General features: G+C 39.6%; 1 protein-coding gene across 1 annotated transcript; it reads left to right on the top strand.

Moving 5' to 3' along the window:
- Positions 1 to 3571: 3571 nt before the first annotated feature.
- LOC134320290 (dynein axonemal heavy chain 8-like) lies at positions 3572 to 13282 on the top strand. The gene is made up of 14 exons (XM_063001631.1): positions 3572 to 3618; positions 5437 to 5567; positions 5651 to 5785; positions 7667 to 7751; positions 8129 to 8280; positions 8370 to 8559; positions 9108 to 9271; positions 9806 to 9982; positions 10104 to 10217; positions 11040 to 11147; positions 11248 to 11349; positions 11428 to 11574; positions 11661 to 11858; positions 13045 to 13282. The coding sequence occupies exons 2-14, from the start codon at positions 5439 to 5441 to the stop codon at positions 13123 to 13125; spliced, it is 1782 nt and encodes a 593-aa protein (XP_062857701.1). The 5' UTR covers positions 3572 to 3618; positions 5437 to 5438; the 3' UTR covers positions 13126 to 13282.
- The last annotated feature ends 3030 nt before the right edge of the window (positions 13283 to 16312 follow it).

Raw genomic sequence — 16312 nt, 5'->3', positions numbered from 1 at the left:
CACAAATCGGCTTGTTTTACATTCCTCCTCTAGTCATGTGATAGACATGCCCCCATAAGCCAAATCAACCACCCCACCACCCTACTCCACAAAAATTATAACGAGAATGATTTTTTAGGTCCACTGGTCCATGCACTTGTAATGGGCTCAATCAAACTAGCCCATGTAGCGGAATGCTGCTAAAGGACTAAACCATAAATTCAAATAAGCATAAGTGATTCAACTACGGTTCTCTTCCTGCAGAGACTTCCTTCATCAGCCGACAGGTACGCATGTCTCACGTGCTCATGGTGAAGTCTTTGGTTTCAAATCCTTTTTATACGCTTCAATCAGGCTCTAAACCTCCTGGTTCTACCCACTATTCAATCCACTCTAGATAATCATATATTATTTCCCAGTAATAGTTCACCTACAGATTTATACTTCTATAATTACCACTTAGTTATGTAATTTACTGATTAACTGTTATTATTTTTGTTAATTCAATGAACATTATACTGATTTAAAATTTAGTACTGTGAGTTTGATTACCTGGGTGAGAGAAATAATCAACTAACAGACTTTACCTCAACAGAAAGTGACTGATATGATATGAATTTGGTGTTCTTTCAGATTGTAAGATTCACAGTTTTAGTATTCAACTATCAATAAAAATAACATTTATTATATTTTTTATGTTACACAAAGAAGTGTGTTATTAAAACCTGAAACCCCCAGGACCATTACACACTCCAACTAGGGTCATAAACTTTTGTCTAAACCGTAACCCTGCTTCAGGTTTCAGACTCAAACACCACGCATTGTTCAAGCAAGACTGTCGACTTTATTTAAATCCAATGAGCACAGTTTAATCTTCACGTCTAATGAAAAAGAAACAAAAGAAATAAAAGTGGCTCTAAAGTAAAACGAGACCTTCAGGAGAGAGAAGAACGCTGATCAATCACAATGGTGCTGCACTCATTAACGTGGGGTTTGGACCGTCCACCTTATTCACATTAATGTTTAAGAAATTATGGGTTAAAAGCATCCTTTGGCTGTCTTTAAACATTAATTTGTCCAAATGTGGATATATGTGGTGAAAATTGACTGACCAACACTGTACTGAACAAACACACACTTTACACTCTCATACCTGCAGCAATCCACCTTCCGCATGAGCCCGGTGGTTATGAGTGCTGTAAATCCACCTCAACCCTGACCAAGATGATTTGCTTAGTGAAAAGAAAATAAATAAAGTATTTTGAGAGCTGTTATTATTACTTATATGCCACCATTTCAAATGTTTTGTTCGTTTTGTTGTAGTGATAAGTTGGACCTTGACATGGAAACGAATGACAACCCCTGATTAAGTCACTTTAAATTCAAGCTTCCATCCTTGTGGTGTTTCTTGCTGCTTTGACATCTTATTTAAACAATAAAAACTAAACATTTTAGAGCAAAAGTTCCTGCAATGAAAGACACAAGCAGCAAGAATCTGATCAGGTCTGACCTGCCTAGCTGTGCTCATTCAAACTGATGATGCAGGAAAACCCGAGCAAACCTGTATTATATATTAAACACAAAACACATATACATTTATATTTAAATAATGAGAAATCATGTGTTATATACTCACAGTGCTCACAGTCCCAGCAAAGCTCAGGATTCAGAGTGCTGGATCAGCTTTACACTCATACTGAACTACACGGTCTTGCCTGAAAACAGGTGTTTCCACAATCTTCACCCTACCCGTATTCAGACGAACCCGCCCTTGTGCAAATATCACTTTCTTCCGCGTGGTATGAGCCAATCATATCCTCTGCCAGTCCTCCAATCACGGATTAGGAGGCGGGATATTTAGAATACTACCGTACTCGATAGTACTCTTCTCACCGCTCATACACGCACACTAGTTTATTCTGCTTACACACTGTTAGTATAGTAGTATGCATTCTAGATAGACTCTTCTACCCACCACGTAGGGGCATCAGTTAACACATGGACTTTGTATCTCAAAACCTTGACCTGAGATAATATTGAAGTCGTTTTTTTTTTTTTTCACTTTAACCAGAACAGATAACTCTAAAAACAGATAAAGGTCAATTTTGTTGCAATTAAAAATAGAAAAAATTCAACCTAGTGTAAATAACCACACACCATGTGTGTATTTTGTCTGTCAGCTCTTAAATCTGTATTTTATTCATTTATTTATTTCATTTTTAATGTTTCTTCTTAGTTGTTGTTTCTTTCTATTCTTTGCCACCCTTGTCTTGTACTGCTATAACAACTTAATTTTCCTAGGAGGATCAATAAAGTCTTATCTTGTCTTAATATTTTAAAGTCGGACGCTCTGTTGGCACGGTGGTAAATCACACCATCCCGCAACTGCTGAAATATGGGGTTAAAATCCCTGTGGTGCTATCAGCCAGTCTGGCATCTATACAGCCACTATTGGCTATGTCTGAGGGCTGGGGTATGCCAAACATCCTACCCATTGGAAGGTGCACGTGTCAGTGCCATATCCTTGTACTGGTGTTGCAACACAAAGTTAAAGCAGGTAAAGCAGGAAAAGGTTGTCAAAATGTGTTGGGTTTACTGACACTACCCTATTTACAACCTAAATACCAAGAAGTAAGAAGTCATATTTAAACATACTGCTATAATTTTTCTCTTTTAGGCAGGGGAAAGAGCGCCCATTGATATAGAATGTAACCAAGCTTTTTTGGCATAAAAAAATGCCTGTATATATGCCTTAAAAGGTCAAAAAAAAAGTTTTCCCTGCACATTGGTTTTAGAAGTTGGAAGGAAATTGATGATTGATTTAGACCACATGTTTAAGCCTGGTAAAAAAAAAAAGCCAGATGTACTATGCATAGGGGACAGTTCCCTCTGGACACTCAGGCTTTCTCCCACTTTCCCAAAACATGTTACTAGGTGGATTGGCTGCCCTAACGTGGCCCTAGGTGTGTGAACGAGTGAATATAAAAGTGTGTAGCCTTGTGATGGATTGGCACTCTGCCTAGGGTCAGTGACAGTGGGGACAGTGGTAGCCTGGTGGGTAGAGCTCTTGGCTATCAACCGAAAGGTTGAAAGTTTGAATCCCAGCTCGGCCATGCAGCCACTGTTGGGCCCTTGAGCAAGCTTCAGGGGGGCCGTACACTGGCTGACCCTGCACAAACAAGCTGGGATGCGCGAAGAAAGAATTTAATTGTACTGTACATATGAATATGTATAAATGACTAATAAAGTTTCGCATTTTAGTGTGTATTCCAGTCATGCCTTACACAGAATTAAGAAAAGAATGTAACTTTTATTTCTGTTATGTTAATTTATCAATCTTTACATTTCTGCATATGTGTCCAGGTTATTATTAATGAGCGACCTATCATAATCGTTTTAATGATTTTGTAAGTGCATTCTGGTTTTATACCAAACATATGCGGATTCCTGGCTGCGTTATCTCATACAGGTTTAATATATAGGATGCCTAACGAGTGCACAATAACATGGTATCTATGGTGTTTTTACACACTAGTTAGTACAGCAGTGTGCGGTTTGGGACGCGACCATTCCTTCGCGCCCTTTCTTCTCACGAGACTCGAAATAACGGTTTTCTACCAGACGGTTCTTCTCTTATCGGTAATTTTCTATCCAAACATTTATAACTTTTATATTTGAAATCGAAATGAAACTGAAATATTAGCCAAAAATTCGAGGGAAATTCATTTTTAAAACGTTATTTTGAAAGGTAAAGTTAAGGTAAGTCCGTTAAAAGGTAAGCTAACGTTAATGACAGTTACTACTGAATCGACCCTGGCTCTGAGCTAGTTAGTAAGTCCTGTTTAATATTCATTTAGATAAATTATTACTTAGACCGTTCGGTATTTATTTTCATTTCATGATTTTGCAATGAACCCGTTTTATACCGGTTAACGGTTTCAAATGATTTACAAATTATTCTTTTTGGTGAGTCGGTTCGTTTTAGTCAATGTGTAAATGAATCGATTCCTCTATGAATTCTCGGTGCAGGTCCTACTGAATCGATTCTTTTACTTACTGATTCCTTCAGAACGAATTTAAATCTATTTATTTATTAGGATTTTAACACACTCTGGTTACATTCATCAGGGGTTTTGCGAGCGGCCGACCGGGGGGGGCGTGGCACTACGAGATTAATACTATGAGCCGGTGGCACACGGGACTGACGGAAGATGTTCCAGGCATCCGCGATTGAGCCGTGGCTCACTGAGGGGAAGGGGGGCGTTTGCTCCGCGCTCTATCAAGGGGAGGGGGCGTGGCCGCGGTAGGGCTTAGCACGCGCTTTCGCGCTCCAACAAGGGGAGGGGGGGCGTGGCAGAAGCAGCGCTCGTCACACGCGTTTGCTCCGCGCTCTATCAAGGGGAGGGGGCGTGGCCGCGGTAGGGCTTAGCACCAAGGGGAGGGGGCGTGGCCGCGGCAGGGCTTAGCACGCGCTCCCAGAAGGGGAGGGGGGGCGTGGCAGAAGCAGCGCTTGTCACACGCGTTTGCTCCGCGCTCTATCAAGGGGAGGGGGCGTGGCCGCGGTAGGGCTTAGCACCAAGGGGAGGGGGCGTGGCCGCGGCAGGGCTTAGCACGCGCTCCAACAAGGGGAGGGGGGGCGTGGCAGAAGCAGCGCTTGTCACACGCGTTTGCTCCGCGCTCTATCAAGGGGAGGGGGCGTGGCCGCGGTAGGGCTTAGCGCCAAGGGGAGGGGGCGTGGCCGCGGTAGGGCTTAGCACGCGCTTACGCGCTCCAACAAGGGGAGTGACAGAAACGGTATTGACTCGTTACACAAGGACAATTTTGTTTCTCCAGTTAACTTGGCACGTCTTTGTACTGTGGGAGGAAACCAGTGTTCCCGGAGGAAACCCACATGGACATGGGGAGAACATGCAAACTGCACACAAAAAGGACCTGGGTATCGACAAATCTGTTATGTAACTAACTACAGTGCACGGGTGCGCAGCAGATCGAGTAGATGTGGCCTAGCAACATGAACTCCGAGGGTCTGGATTCGAATCGCCCCTCCGGCTGCTGACTATGAGAAATTTTGCACGTTCTCCCCAAGTCCACATGGTTTTCTACTGTGTACTGTGGTTTGATAGCACCATCCAAAACATGCAGATGGTGGAATGGCTAATCTAAACTGTACAGTACACACACATTCTAAATTGGGGAGGTTGGGCATTTGTCTGTGTACTATTAAGTAGGGAGGGTCGCCTCAGGAAGAGCATCCAGATCCATTGTGGTGACACATAAATACAGTAGTACAAAACAAAAACTCTTATTGTCTATTAAAAAACACTGACGATCCTTTAAAGTTCATGTCACATCAGTGTTTGTCCTGTTACAGGAAGTGATGTGACTGATTCATTTTATATGGCAGCTTTAAATATCACATAAATTTATATGGATTTAATGCACTTGTGCTTTTGATAGACATGAGTGGAGCTTCGCAGGCAGAAATGGGGGACACGAACCCATCAGAGTCTGTAAAGCGAAGGCCAGGCAGGTATCACCAGTCTGCTTTGAGCATGCTGGCCATTCACAAATCCACAATGGAGAAACAGGTGAGATGAATTTACATTAAACCATAATGAAAGACCTGTTCTGTAGACGTGAAGCTGACCAGCAGGACTTTGTTAACCTGTAGGCCAGATTCAGACAGGAGAGGGAGGTGAGGAAGGCTAGTCTGACGCCAGCACACCAGTACATGTTTGAAGTCCTGGCTGTTGGGCTTGGCCTGGAAGTTTCAGCGGTAGAAGATTTTATTCTTGATGCCCCATCAGTAAGTTTTACAGCAGATTTATAGGGCTGGGCGATTTTGCAAAAAAAAAAATCTCGATTATTTTAAAATTATACCCGATTGTCGATTATGATTTAGATTTTTTTTTGTTCTTGTATAATGCAATTAAAATAAGACTCAAATTTCTTTTTTTGCATTGTAATTAAAGGCTGCAGAAGTGCAAAAATAGTAACAGCACCACCTATAATAATCCTTTTAAGGGACTCAAACTTTATAACAATAACGATATCACAATAATTAAAACAAAATAGATCTAAATGATCTATATCCTTATCTATCTATATCTAAGAATAGCTCACAAACAACTTTAATTTTAAATGATGTTCAGCAGAACCTCCTTACATTAGGAAAAAAAACTACAAAAAGTCCTTTACAGGTTTCTTAAAAGGAACTCGTACGAGCCTGTACTGTGCTGTTTCCACCACTGAGTGAGTCTGTATCAGTATCTACACTGGGGGGGGGGGGCATCAAGCGATCACTCAACTCAGCTTTGATTTTGTCCTCTTGTGATTTGGGGGGTGGATACAACATTTTAAACATGTAAGGATGTGTAATGTGTCATTTTAGTCCCATAAAACCTTCAAACTGTGTTAACCACTATTATGTGTCGTAGAATGATTCGATTCCATTGAACGGCCCTTTAAGCCAAAATAAAGGAACCGATTCGCGCATTTGGGAGTCATTACATACATACGGCTCTTTAAAAGGAACCGAGACAAAAGATCCGACTCCCTATCGCAGAATTCACTGCAGCAGTTTCCCAGACGCGATTTCTTTACTCAGTAACGGATGTGATTTAAAATGTAGTGAATTACAATTCTTAGTACAAAACTTACTTAAGGCTACGAGGCTGCGCGAGCCTTAAGGTCGTCATCTCAGCTACTTCTTTTTGTTCCACGATCCAGATCAAAGCAAAAAGGAGATCGGGCCTTTTTAATTGCGGCCCCAAGATTGTGGAACAGTTTGCCGCTAGAGATTAGGGCTGCATCATCATTGACCTGTTTTAAAACTAAATTAAAAGCTTATTTTTATGCTATGGCCTATGATAATAGTTGAGATTGATGGGTTATGTCGTTGTGTTTGTGTATGTGTGTATATGTATGTGTGTATATGTATGTGTGTACATGTAAATTTGTACTTTTTGTGAAGCACTTTGGGCAGACATTATTGTCTGCAATAGTGCTATATAAATAAAATGAACTGAACTGAACTTAAGTAAAAGTAAAATGACAGGCTGTAAAATCTACTTTAAAAAGTACAAGTACACAAAAAGACCGACTCAATTACAGTAACGCGAGTAAATGTAACTCGTTACTTTCCAGCCAATCCTGATCGCGCTCATCGGCTCCGTATTTTGATTCAGTTCAGCGGTGTTTGATTCAGTGAATCTTAATGAAACTCTTCTGTTTGTGTCTCGTTTTGCCGATCGTGTTTGCGCTCCTTATTTCTGAATCTAACCGTTAGCGTGTATAATCCTTGTTATCTTCCGTTTACTGTTTTGGTTTTCGCTGGTTTTGGACTCCAACTGGTTTTGTACCCTGTTTTTATATGAAACTTTCCCTGATTTATATTCCGCGAGCGTCTGCTCAGTTTCTGCTTCGTGACATGTTGGTATTTTCATTAAAATATAAAGTATGTAAACAATCGCGATTGAAAACGTTCATGCGAATTAACCGAATTAATCGTGAAAATCGCCCAGCCCTAATTTATACAGTGAAAGCAACAGAGGTGGACAAAATAACGGAAACAAACTACAATTAAATGTATTGCTTAGCCAAACAGTGATGCATAACTCAGTTTCTTTCACTTATTTTGCATTTAAAATGCACCACATAACCAGGCCTTTCTGTCTTTTTTTGATAGTTAGCACCGTTTGATGATTTCTTTGCCAAAGGAGGGTCAGAAGTTATTTCATTTGCGTACCAGGAATCAGAGGTTCCAGGAGTAGGTGAGGACATGAAGAGCTGAACGTCTTTATGTTGCTTTTTATCTGTATTAACAGAACAAATTAAAGAATATCCACAAATCAGCTATATTGTTATAACAACAGCATAGTCGTGTCATGCACAGTAATAAACAGCATGTATGTTCTGCTCCCTACGTCTCTTAAACATTGTGTATTAATTCATTTATTTACATACATTTATGTTTTATTATTGACAGGGTGTTGCTGTTATGTATTGATTCAATATTTGTTAAGGAAGCATATTATTATTATTTAAACAGGATTTGGCCAATTAAGGACATTCACTATAATATTACACAAAGGTAATTTCTGCTACTGAACACTCTCTTTTCTCATCCTGTTCATATTAAATGCTGTAGAATGTGGTCGCACTTTTCCTGGCGTGTCGAAGGGAACCAAAATGATGCGACTGTTCCTGGCCGATATGTCCGACACATGCTTTGAAGGACTTTGTTTGTTTTTTCTGAGAACCAACGCGGATGTTGCACTCAACCCAGCGAACATCCACAAGGTGACAAACTGCACTTAGTTAGCACATTGTTATTATTTCTGCAGTGAGCTGTGCTCATTTCAGAGATGCCTGGTCTGTTTTTATTGTAGGAGATTTATCTATCCATGCTCAGCGCCACAGAGGGGATGCTGAAAGGAATAAGAGATTTGTTATCAAATGTGTACATACCAGCAGTTTGTACAACTGAGAACTGGGGGGCTTTAAACCAGTCTAAACATGGAGAGAAAATCAAGCAGAACTTTAGAGATGACCTGTTTCACTTCACGCACTTTCTGGATGGTAAGAGTATGTTTTAAAAATATGTGTTTTTATATCTTCTGTAATTCTAAAAAGGTTATAAACAGTGGTATGTAGGCTGGTTCTGATAAAGAATTAAAAGGCAAATAGAATCCTGACTGGTGTAATTTATGTTTAGATAATGTAAATTAACTGAGGTTATTTCTAGGTTTCTTTTTTTATTGTTTTTATGCATTTTCCCTTTTTCTCCCAACCTAGTCATATCCAGTTCTCTCGATTATATCGCCCCTCCACTGCTGCAGACCTGACCCTGTTTGAGGAGGGCAGTATCTAACACACGCCCCCTCTGACACGTGTGCAGTAGCCAAACGCTTCATCTGCATGAGTCGGGTTCTTTTTGATGTGCCTCTCTGTGATATGCTGTTCCTGGCAGGAAAAAAGAAGCGGTCAGTGACTGCACATGTGTCAGAGGAAGCGCTTGATAGTCTGTGCTTCAGCGTGGGAGTAGTTACAGTCGAGGAATCGGATACGACTAGATTGTGTTTAGACCCCCCCGTGTTTAAGCTGGTCATGTATGATTCATTCTGCAGAGATGCAGCTGAGCATCGAGGGTACCGTTAAACTAACAAAAGCCTCAGAGATCGACTTCTCCAGACTTGTGACCTTTGAGAATATAAAAGCGGCGGCTGAAGACGCGGACATGGTGCGCAGACTCGAGGAGATTTTAATGGGGTGGCACAAGCAGATCGAACAGGTGCGCGCCTTCACATAACAACAGTACAGTCATGTTACCTGTGTAAATTTGCCCTTACAGCACATGTACGACTTTTTAAAGTGTTTCAGTCACATTAGCTTTCAATTTACCATAAATGACCTGTTAAAATTTAAATCACGTCACATGGTTTCTTATCAACAAGGTGTTTAAGCTTCATTTAATTAAAAACAGCTATCAAAATCACAGCAAACATGACAGAACAGGAACATGAAGATGTATACTATAGCTAGAGGTACAATAGCCCCGTCCAGGGTGTTTCTGTGTGCCTTGCGCCCATTGAGAGCTGGGATAGGCTCCAGCACCCCTTGCAAATAAGCAGCTTAGAAACTAGAGATATTCCCTACAGCTTTGGGTAATATTAATGTACCATACTAATGTACCATACATGTTATTTATTAAGTTATTTTAGCACGTCTGACACACTGCCTTGCCACAAATCTATGGTCTTTGTACTGCCACTACATCCTGTCGTGCAGATTTAAAGGTGACCGTGTGAGACCTTTTGGGTTGTAGGTGCTGACAGAAAGGAATCAGATTCGTAGAGAAGATGATGCGTTGGGGCCTTTGACAGAACTCGAACACTGGAAAAGGATGTCTGCAAAGTTCAGCTCCATCATAGAACACATCAAAGGCTCAGAATGTAAAACTGTGGTGAACGTCCTTCATATAAACCGATCAAAGACCATAAAGGTACAAGACATCATAAAAAATATCTGTTTTTTAATGGTGATGTATAATGACGTACAGAGATAGGCATGATATCGTACACCACAGTTTATTGTGGCTCTAATAAAATGGTTTTGTTCTTCAGCTATGGCGGGAGCTAGATAACAGAATAACTGACTGTGCGAACGAGGCTAAGGACAACGTAAAATATCTCTCCAGCCTGGAGAAAATATGTCGGCCTCTTTATAACTCTGATCCAGTAAGTGTACTTTACTCCAACGTGCTCAGAATTAGTGGCTCACTAGGGTAAGTGAATAAAAGAAAATAAGAATTTAATCTTTGTGCTCCTAAGTATATGACCTATATGCACACCCATGAGCCAAAACATTAGGACTACCCGCCATATGTGCTGCCTAAACAGCTCTGACCTGCTCAGACATCTGAAAGAGTCCTGTGGTATCTTATAGCAGGACATTATCAGCTACTCCTTTAACTTCTGTATGTTCTGAGGTGGATCGTTCTCTTGGAGTTTGAGGGTGCCCCAGTTTGACTGCACCCCATGCACATAACCTGGTTAATACAGACATGGTTTAATGAGTTTGCTGAGGGGACTGAAGTGGCTCGCATAAAGCCCTGACCTTAGCACTACTGAACATGCTAGGAAGAAATCAGGAGCACAAATTCCTATAGATATTTTAAGATGTTGTGGAAAGCCTTCCCAGAATTGAGTAGGCTGTGACAGCCTCAGTTTGGGTGGGAACACTATACTTGCACCCATGGTTTTGGTATGGGATGTACTTGTTTTTCACCTCACTCATCATCTTCTCAGTACCATGTACAGGCCAACACTACTCTTGCCTCTATATATTGTTTTTTTAGATTAGAAATGTCTTTTGTATTTATTGTAGGCCTTTTTGTTCTGTGTTGCACCCTGGTCCTGGAGGAACGTTGTTTCTTTTCAATATGTACTTCTCCCTCTAGCGCATGCTGTGTGTCCACATACTTTTGGCTAAATCGCTCTTCCCTAATACTATCACCGTTTATTAGGTTTGTATCACTTCTGTGTTTATATTATTTTTAGGTCACCATGACTAAAAGTATCCGGACTCTCATCACCACCATTTGCATGATACATGATGTGTCAAGATATTACAACACGTCTGAACGAATGTCTACACTTTTTATTAAAGTACGTGCATACTTGTATATTTGATTGGATTGTTTTAGTTACCTGGTGGTTTCATTTGATCATACAGAGAATCCGAAATACTGTGTATACATCATTACAGGTTACTAATCAGATGGTGACCGCCTGCAGAGCTTACCTTACTAATAATGGCACCTCAAGCATTTGGGATCAGGACACACACGATCTCATTAAGAAGATGCAGGTAGGGTGTGGTTTGTTTATTCGGCTCTCCTCGTTTTATATCCAGTTAAACGAATCGTCTGTTATCTTTTTGCAACAGGAGTGTATCTGCCTGTTTGAGGAGTATCGGTCATGCTTCCAAAGTACGAAGAAGCAGAGGCTCGAGACGCAGCCCGGGAAATCATTCGAGGTGTCGGAGATGTACATCTTCCGCAAGTTTGACGATTTCTGCAAGAGGCTCGAGAAGGTGACCAGCCATTTTCACATGACCACGACACCGAGCAGAGCCGTCCTGGTCCATCCCTGAATCCCTGAAGTGTTTTGTGTTTTTAGATAACTCAGATGATCACAGTGATAAAATCGTTCTCGGCCCTCGGCCAGTCAAGAATCGAAGGGCTCGAGGCTCTAGCTGCAAAGTTTCAGAACATCTACATCAACATAAAAAAGAAGGAGTACGACATACTGGCTCAAAGAAGAGAGGTGTTTGAGGTGGACTTTACCGAGTTCATGTCTCACATCAGTAACCTGGAGGTGAGTGGAGTGTTTGACTTAAGAAACATTAAACAGACTAAACTCATTAGTACTTTTTTCCAGTGCCGTTGTTAGTAGTTAAAGTTGGAATGTCTACACTAAGACATCATTTGCTTTTTATAGCAGCGGTCCCAAACCTTTTTTGCACCATATACCGGTTTCATATAAGATATAATTTCACGGGCCAGCGGGCATAATAAAAACACAAAGTGCATAACAATACTACTCACCAATAATGGACACCCCCACCTAGGGGTGATAGGAGGCAATAACACCTGAAGTTTGTTCCTTATGTTCGGTCTAATCCGTAACTTTCACCACTGCAGAAAATCCCGCTTCACAAAGATAGGATGTTAGAAATGGACCCAGTGTTTTACATTTTACATTTTCAGCATTTAGCAGACGCTTTTATCCAAAGCGACTTACACAATGAGCAATTGAGTGTTAAGGGCCTTGCTCAAGGACCCAACAGTGGCAACTTGGTGGTGGCGGGGCTTGAACCGGCAACCTTCTGTTTACTAGTCCAGTACCTTAACCACTGAGCTATCACTGGCCCCAGTGTTGTCATTGCCTTTGTAGCGATCTCTAATTATTTATTCTTTCTGTGCGGCCCGGTAATAAATGACCCGGCCTGTGGCCCAGTGGTTGGGCACCACTGTTCTACAGCATTACAGGTTGGATTTGGCCCGTTCCATTTCACAATTGTGGTATTTCTGATGTACTCACAGTTTAAAAAACTGTTAAATTTCCAAAATAATTTATGTCCGGAGATTCGGGCATTATCATTTTATTTTAGAATCACGTCTCGAGTTATTTTCGTAATATTACGATTATTTCTGTAGTAAGTTCTGGTATGTTCCCAGATTTTGTGCTCTTGTAGCGTTTACAGAAAAGCAGCCTTATATCCTAATGCTTTCAGCTTCATACTTCTTTGTAGGTGTGCTGTTTTATGGATATGTGCCATCCTTCTCCCTCCAAACTGAATGTGCCAACCAAAGAGTTCTATTTGTTGTGTCTGACCAGAGTAGATTATCCTTTCATACGTCATTTATCATTATGATTAATGTAATATAAACGTCTAGCATAATTACAGGATAATTAATTCAGCTGCAGTTTGCACTCTTTTACATGTATACAATTACTTTTACATATATACAATTAAACATATCATTTTTTTTTTCTTCAGCACCAACTTCAAGATTTAATGAGAAAATGTTTCTCCAAGATTTTTTCATCTCAACAAGCCTTAAAACCCTTTCATGCCTGAGTGGAACATTCCATTTTCGGACACTATGTAACATGGTCATAGAAAAAACCTTATTGTGTAAATACCGTACGTAGCATAGACTACATATACATACCATTATAACCAGAAGAATCAGTTCTTTAAAATGATATAAAACTCAGTATGGTTATTTAAGTGTAATATAACCAAATCTATACAAAAATCCTTCAAAATCAACCTAAAAAACCTCTCAATTTTTATTTCATACATAAATACTTACATTTTTAACACATTTCTGTGCAATTTAGAGAAAAATATAGAGTATATGAAATGTTTGCAATTTTGTGAGCCATTTGTCAAGATAATAATTTTGAATCTATCATCTTCTATTCAAAAGTTATGATCAATTTAGCAGAAGGTGTCATTTAGCAATTTAGAATGTTCGTGTAGCTCCTTTTTCACCTCACTTTTTACCAATGTCAGCATACACTATAAACCAATGAAAGTGTACTTTTATGAAAAAAAAACCTGCATATACACACACCATTATAACCAGGAGAATCAGTTCTTTAAAATTCTATGAAACACAATGTTTTTCAAGTGTAATATAATAAATGTTTACAAAAAACCTTCAAAATCAACCTAAAAAAATCTCTCGTTTTTTATTTAATTCATAAATACTTACATTTTTAACACATTTCTGTGCAATATAGATAACAATATAGAACATATGAAATGTTTGCAATTTTGTGAGCCATTTGTCAAGAAAATAATTTTAAATCTATCATCTTCTATTCAAAAGTTATGATCAATTTAGCAGAAGGTGTCATTTAGCAATTTAGAATGTTCGTGTAGCTCCTTTTTCACCTCACTTTTTACCAATGTCAGCATACACTATAAACCAATGAAAGTGTACTTTTATGAAAAAAAAACCTGCATATACACACACCATTATAACCAGGAGAATCAGTTCTTTAAAATTCTATGAAACACAATGTTTTTCAAGTGTAATATAATAAATGTTTACAAAAAAACCTTCAAAATCAACCTAAAAAAATCTCTCGTTTTTTATTTAATTCATAAATACTTACATTTTTAACAAATTTCTGTGCAATATAGATAACAATATAGAACATATGAAATGTTTGCAATTTTGTGAGCCATTTGTCAAGATAATAATTTTGAATCTATCATCTTCTATTCAAAAGTTATGATCAATTTAGCAGAAGGTGTCATTTAGCAATTTAGAATGTTCGTGTAGCTCCTTTTTCACCTCACTTTTTACCAATGTCAGCATACACTATAAACCAATGAAAGTGTACTTTTATCTTAATTATTACTAAATTGTCAACATTCATGTTTTTGAAATAAGACAGCAGATAAAATGTATTTGACAAAATAAGCACTCTAACAACAGTGTATAGTTCAAAAAAATTAAAGATTTTTATTAGAATTATATACACTTCTCATTCTATAAATAATTTCAAAACAACAATACAATATAGTTCAGCACTACTGAAGAACATCACTCCATAAAACAAACTTTCAAATAATCCAATTCAACAATACAAGAAAAAGCAATTATTTGTTCAGGATAATCATTGAACAATTCAGTAAACAGTTTTGAGGCAACAGGATATCAAATCTCATCTAAGCCATTTTGCCAAAAATTCACTACAACATATTTAACAGACAATGCACAATGGATAATTACCTCAAATTACCTCCTTCCAATGAACACTGAACTTTGACCTGTGAAGAGAAAGAGAAACAAAGAACATATACACAAACACAGGGGTTGAGGAAGGATGAGAGGGACTGACAGTAGAAGACAGAAGCCCTGTGTAGGTCTAACTGCGAAACTCATCTCCTTCGCTAGAATGCCAAGACTGAAAACAGTTTCGATTGCCAACTAAACAAAATCTTCTACCTTGGCACTCAGGAGCCATGCATGCAATCTTTGTTTTATTTTCTTTTTTGAATTTGTTGTAGCAAAGCCAGCAATTTCTTGATACTTGCTCTATCCGAGGAATGTGGGTGACGTAAAACGATGAGGAAGTGGTTGGAGCTACTGAAAGCTGAGATGGCAAAATTGAATCGACGGCAATTTCTGCAAGTTGGCGTGACAGATTTTCCCTAAAGTTTATCTGGCTGTAGCCTGCTGAACTAAACCCATAACGTGATGCTGGATTGGAATGATGCCAGTCCTGAAACAAAATGAAACTATTAACGACGGCTATGTCCACAAAATGGAAGAAAAGTGTTTTCCACCACTTTTGAGTTTTCTGAAGCAGATTGTATGTGTTTAACATTTGATCAGATCTGTCAACACCTCCCATGTGTTTATTGTAGTCCTTTACTACAGCTGGTTGACGGACTACTTTTCTGTCCCACGTGGCACCATTCTTTACCATCCTAGAAACCTCTGATGAATCATTAGCATTGTGGAAATTAGAGAGGCATGTAACTGCTCGCGTGTCCTTCCACTGAACTACTAAGACATTTCCGTCAATTCTACACCACCTCATATCACCACGGTTAGCTTGCCGCTCCCATTTCTTGACATCTTTGAAATCCACTGGGAATTTCTTACGATTAATCCTACATGTCCCACAAGCATTGATTCCCCACTCCTTAAGTCGGACCATAACAGTTGGTGATGTATAGAAGTTGTCAAACCATACTGTGTGACCTTGATTTTTAAATGGCTGCACAAGGTCTTCGATCACTTTTATAGCCAAATCAGTTACGCGCCCATCAAGACTTCCTGTGTAAACATCAAAGTCTAAGGTATATCCCGAATTTGAAGTTGCAATGACCCACAATTTGAAACCCCAGCGAGTAGGTTTGCCCTTCATATACTGCTTGAATCCTGATCGACCTTTTGATTTTACCATTCTCTCGTCTATGCTCAGATTTTCATTAGCCTGGAAAAGCTGCTGACACTTGGTTTTGAGGTGGTCCATCAGGTAACGCAACTTCCTAAGACGATCAAGATTATTTTCTGTGGCAGGATCTACAACATGGAGGGCTGCCATCAATTCCTTGAAACGGTCACGGGACATGAATAACTTGGCCCATGAACCCTGAAGAGATTTGGTTCCCCAATATCTGTGAATGCTGTGCAGGGACGTGAAACCCATGTAAATAAGGAGCCCAAGAAAGCGGTAGAATTCATCCGGGGTCACTTCTTCCCATGCCCCATGATGGTTCGCATAAGACGGCCTAT

This window comes from Trichomycterus rosablanca, chromosome 9, assembly GCF_030014385.1.
Source record: "Trichomycterus rosablanca isolate fTriRos1 chromosome 9, fTriRos1.hap1, whole genome shotgun sequence".
Taxonomy (NCBI): Eukaryota; Metazoa; Chordata; class Actinopteri; order Siluriformes; family Trichomycteridae; genus Trichomycterus; species Trichomycterus rosablanca.
This window is presented reverse-complemented; position numbering and strand designations above follow the sequence as displayed.

What these genes read in the sequence shown, in the direction of transcription:
- LOC134320290 (XM_063001631.1), top strand. Translation starts at nt 5,439, where the DNA reads ATGAGTGGAGCTTCGCAGGCAGAAATGGGGGACACGAACCCATCAGAG. An exon ending in AATCCACAATGGAGAAACAG is followed by an intron (nt 5,568 to 5,650) that starts GTGAGATGAATT and finishes GTTAACCTGTAG; the next exon opens with GCCAGATTCAGACAGGAGAG. An exon ending in CTTCACGCACTTTCTGGATG is followed by an intron (nt 8,560 to 9,107) that starts GTAAGAGTATGT and finishes TTCATTCTGCAG; the next exon opens with AGATGCAGCTGAGCATCGAG.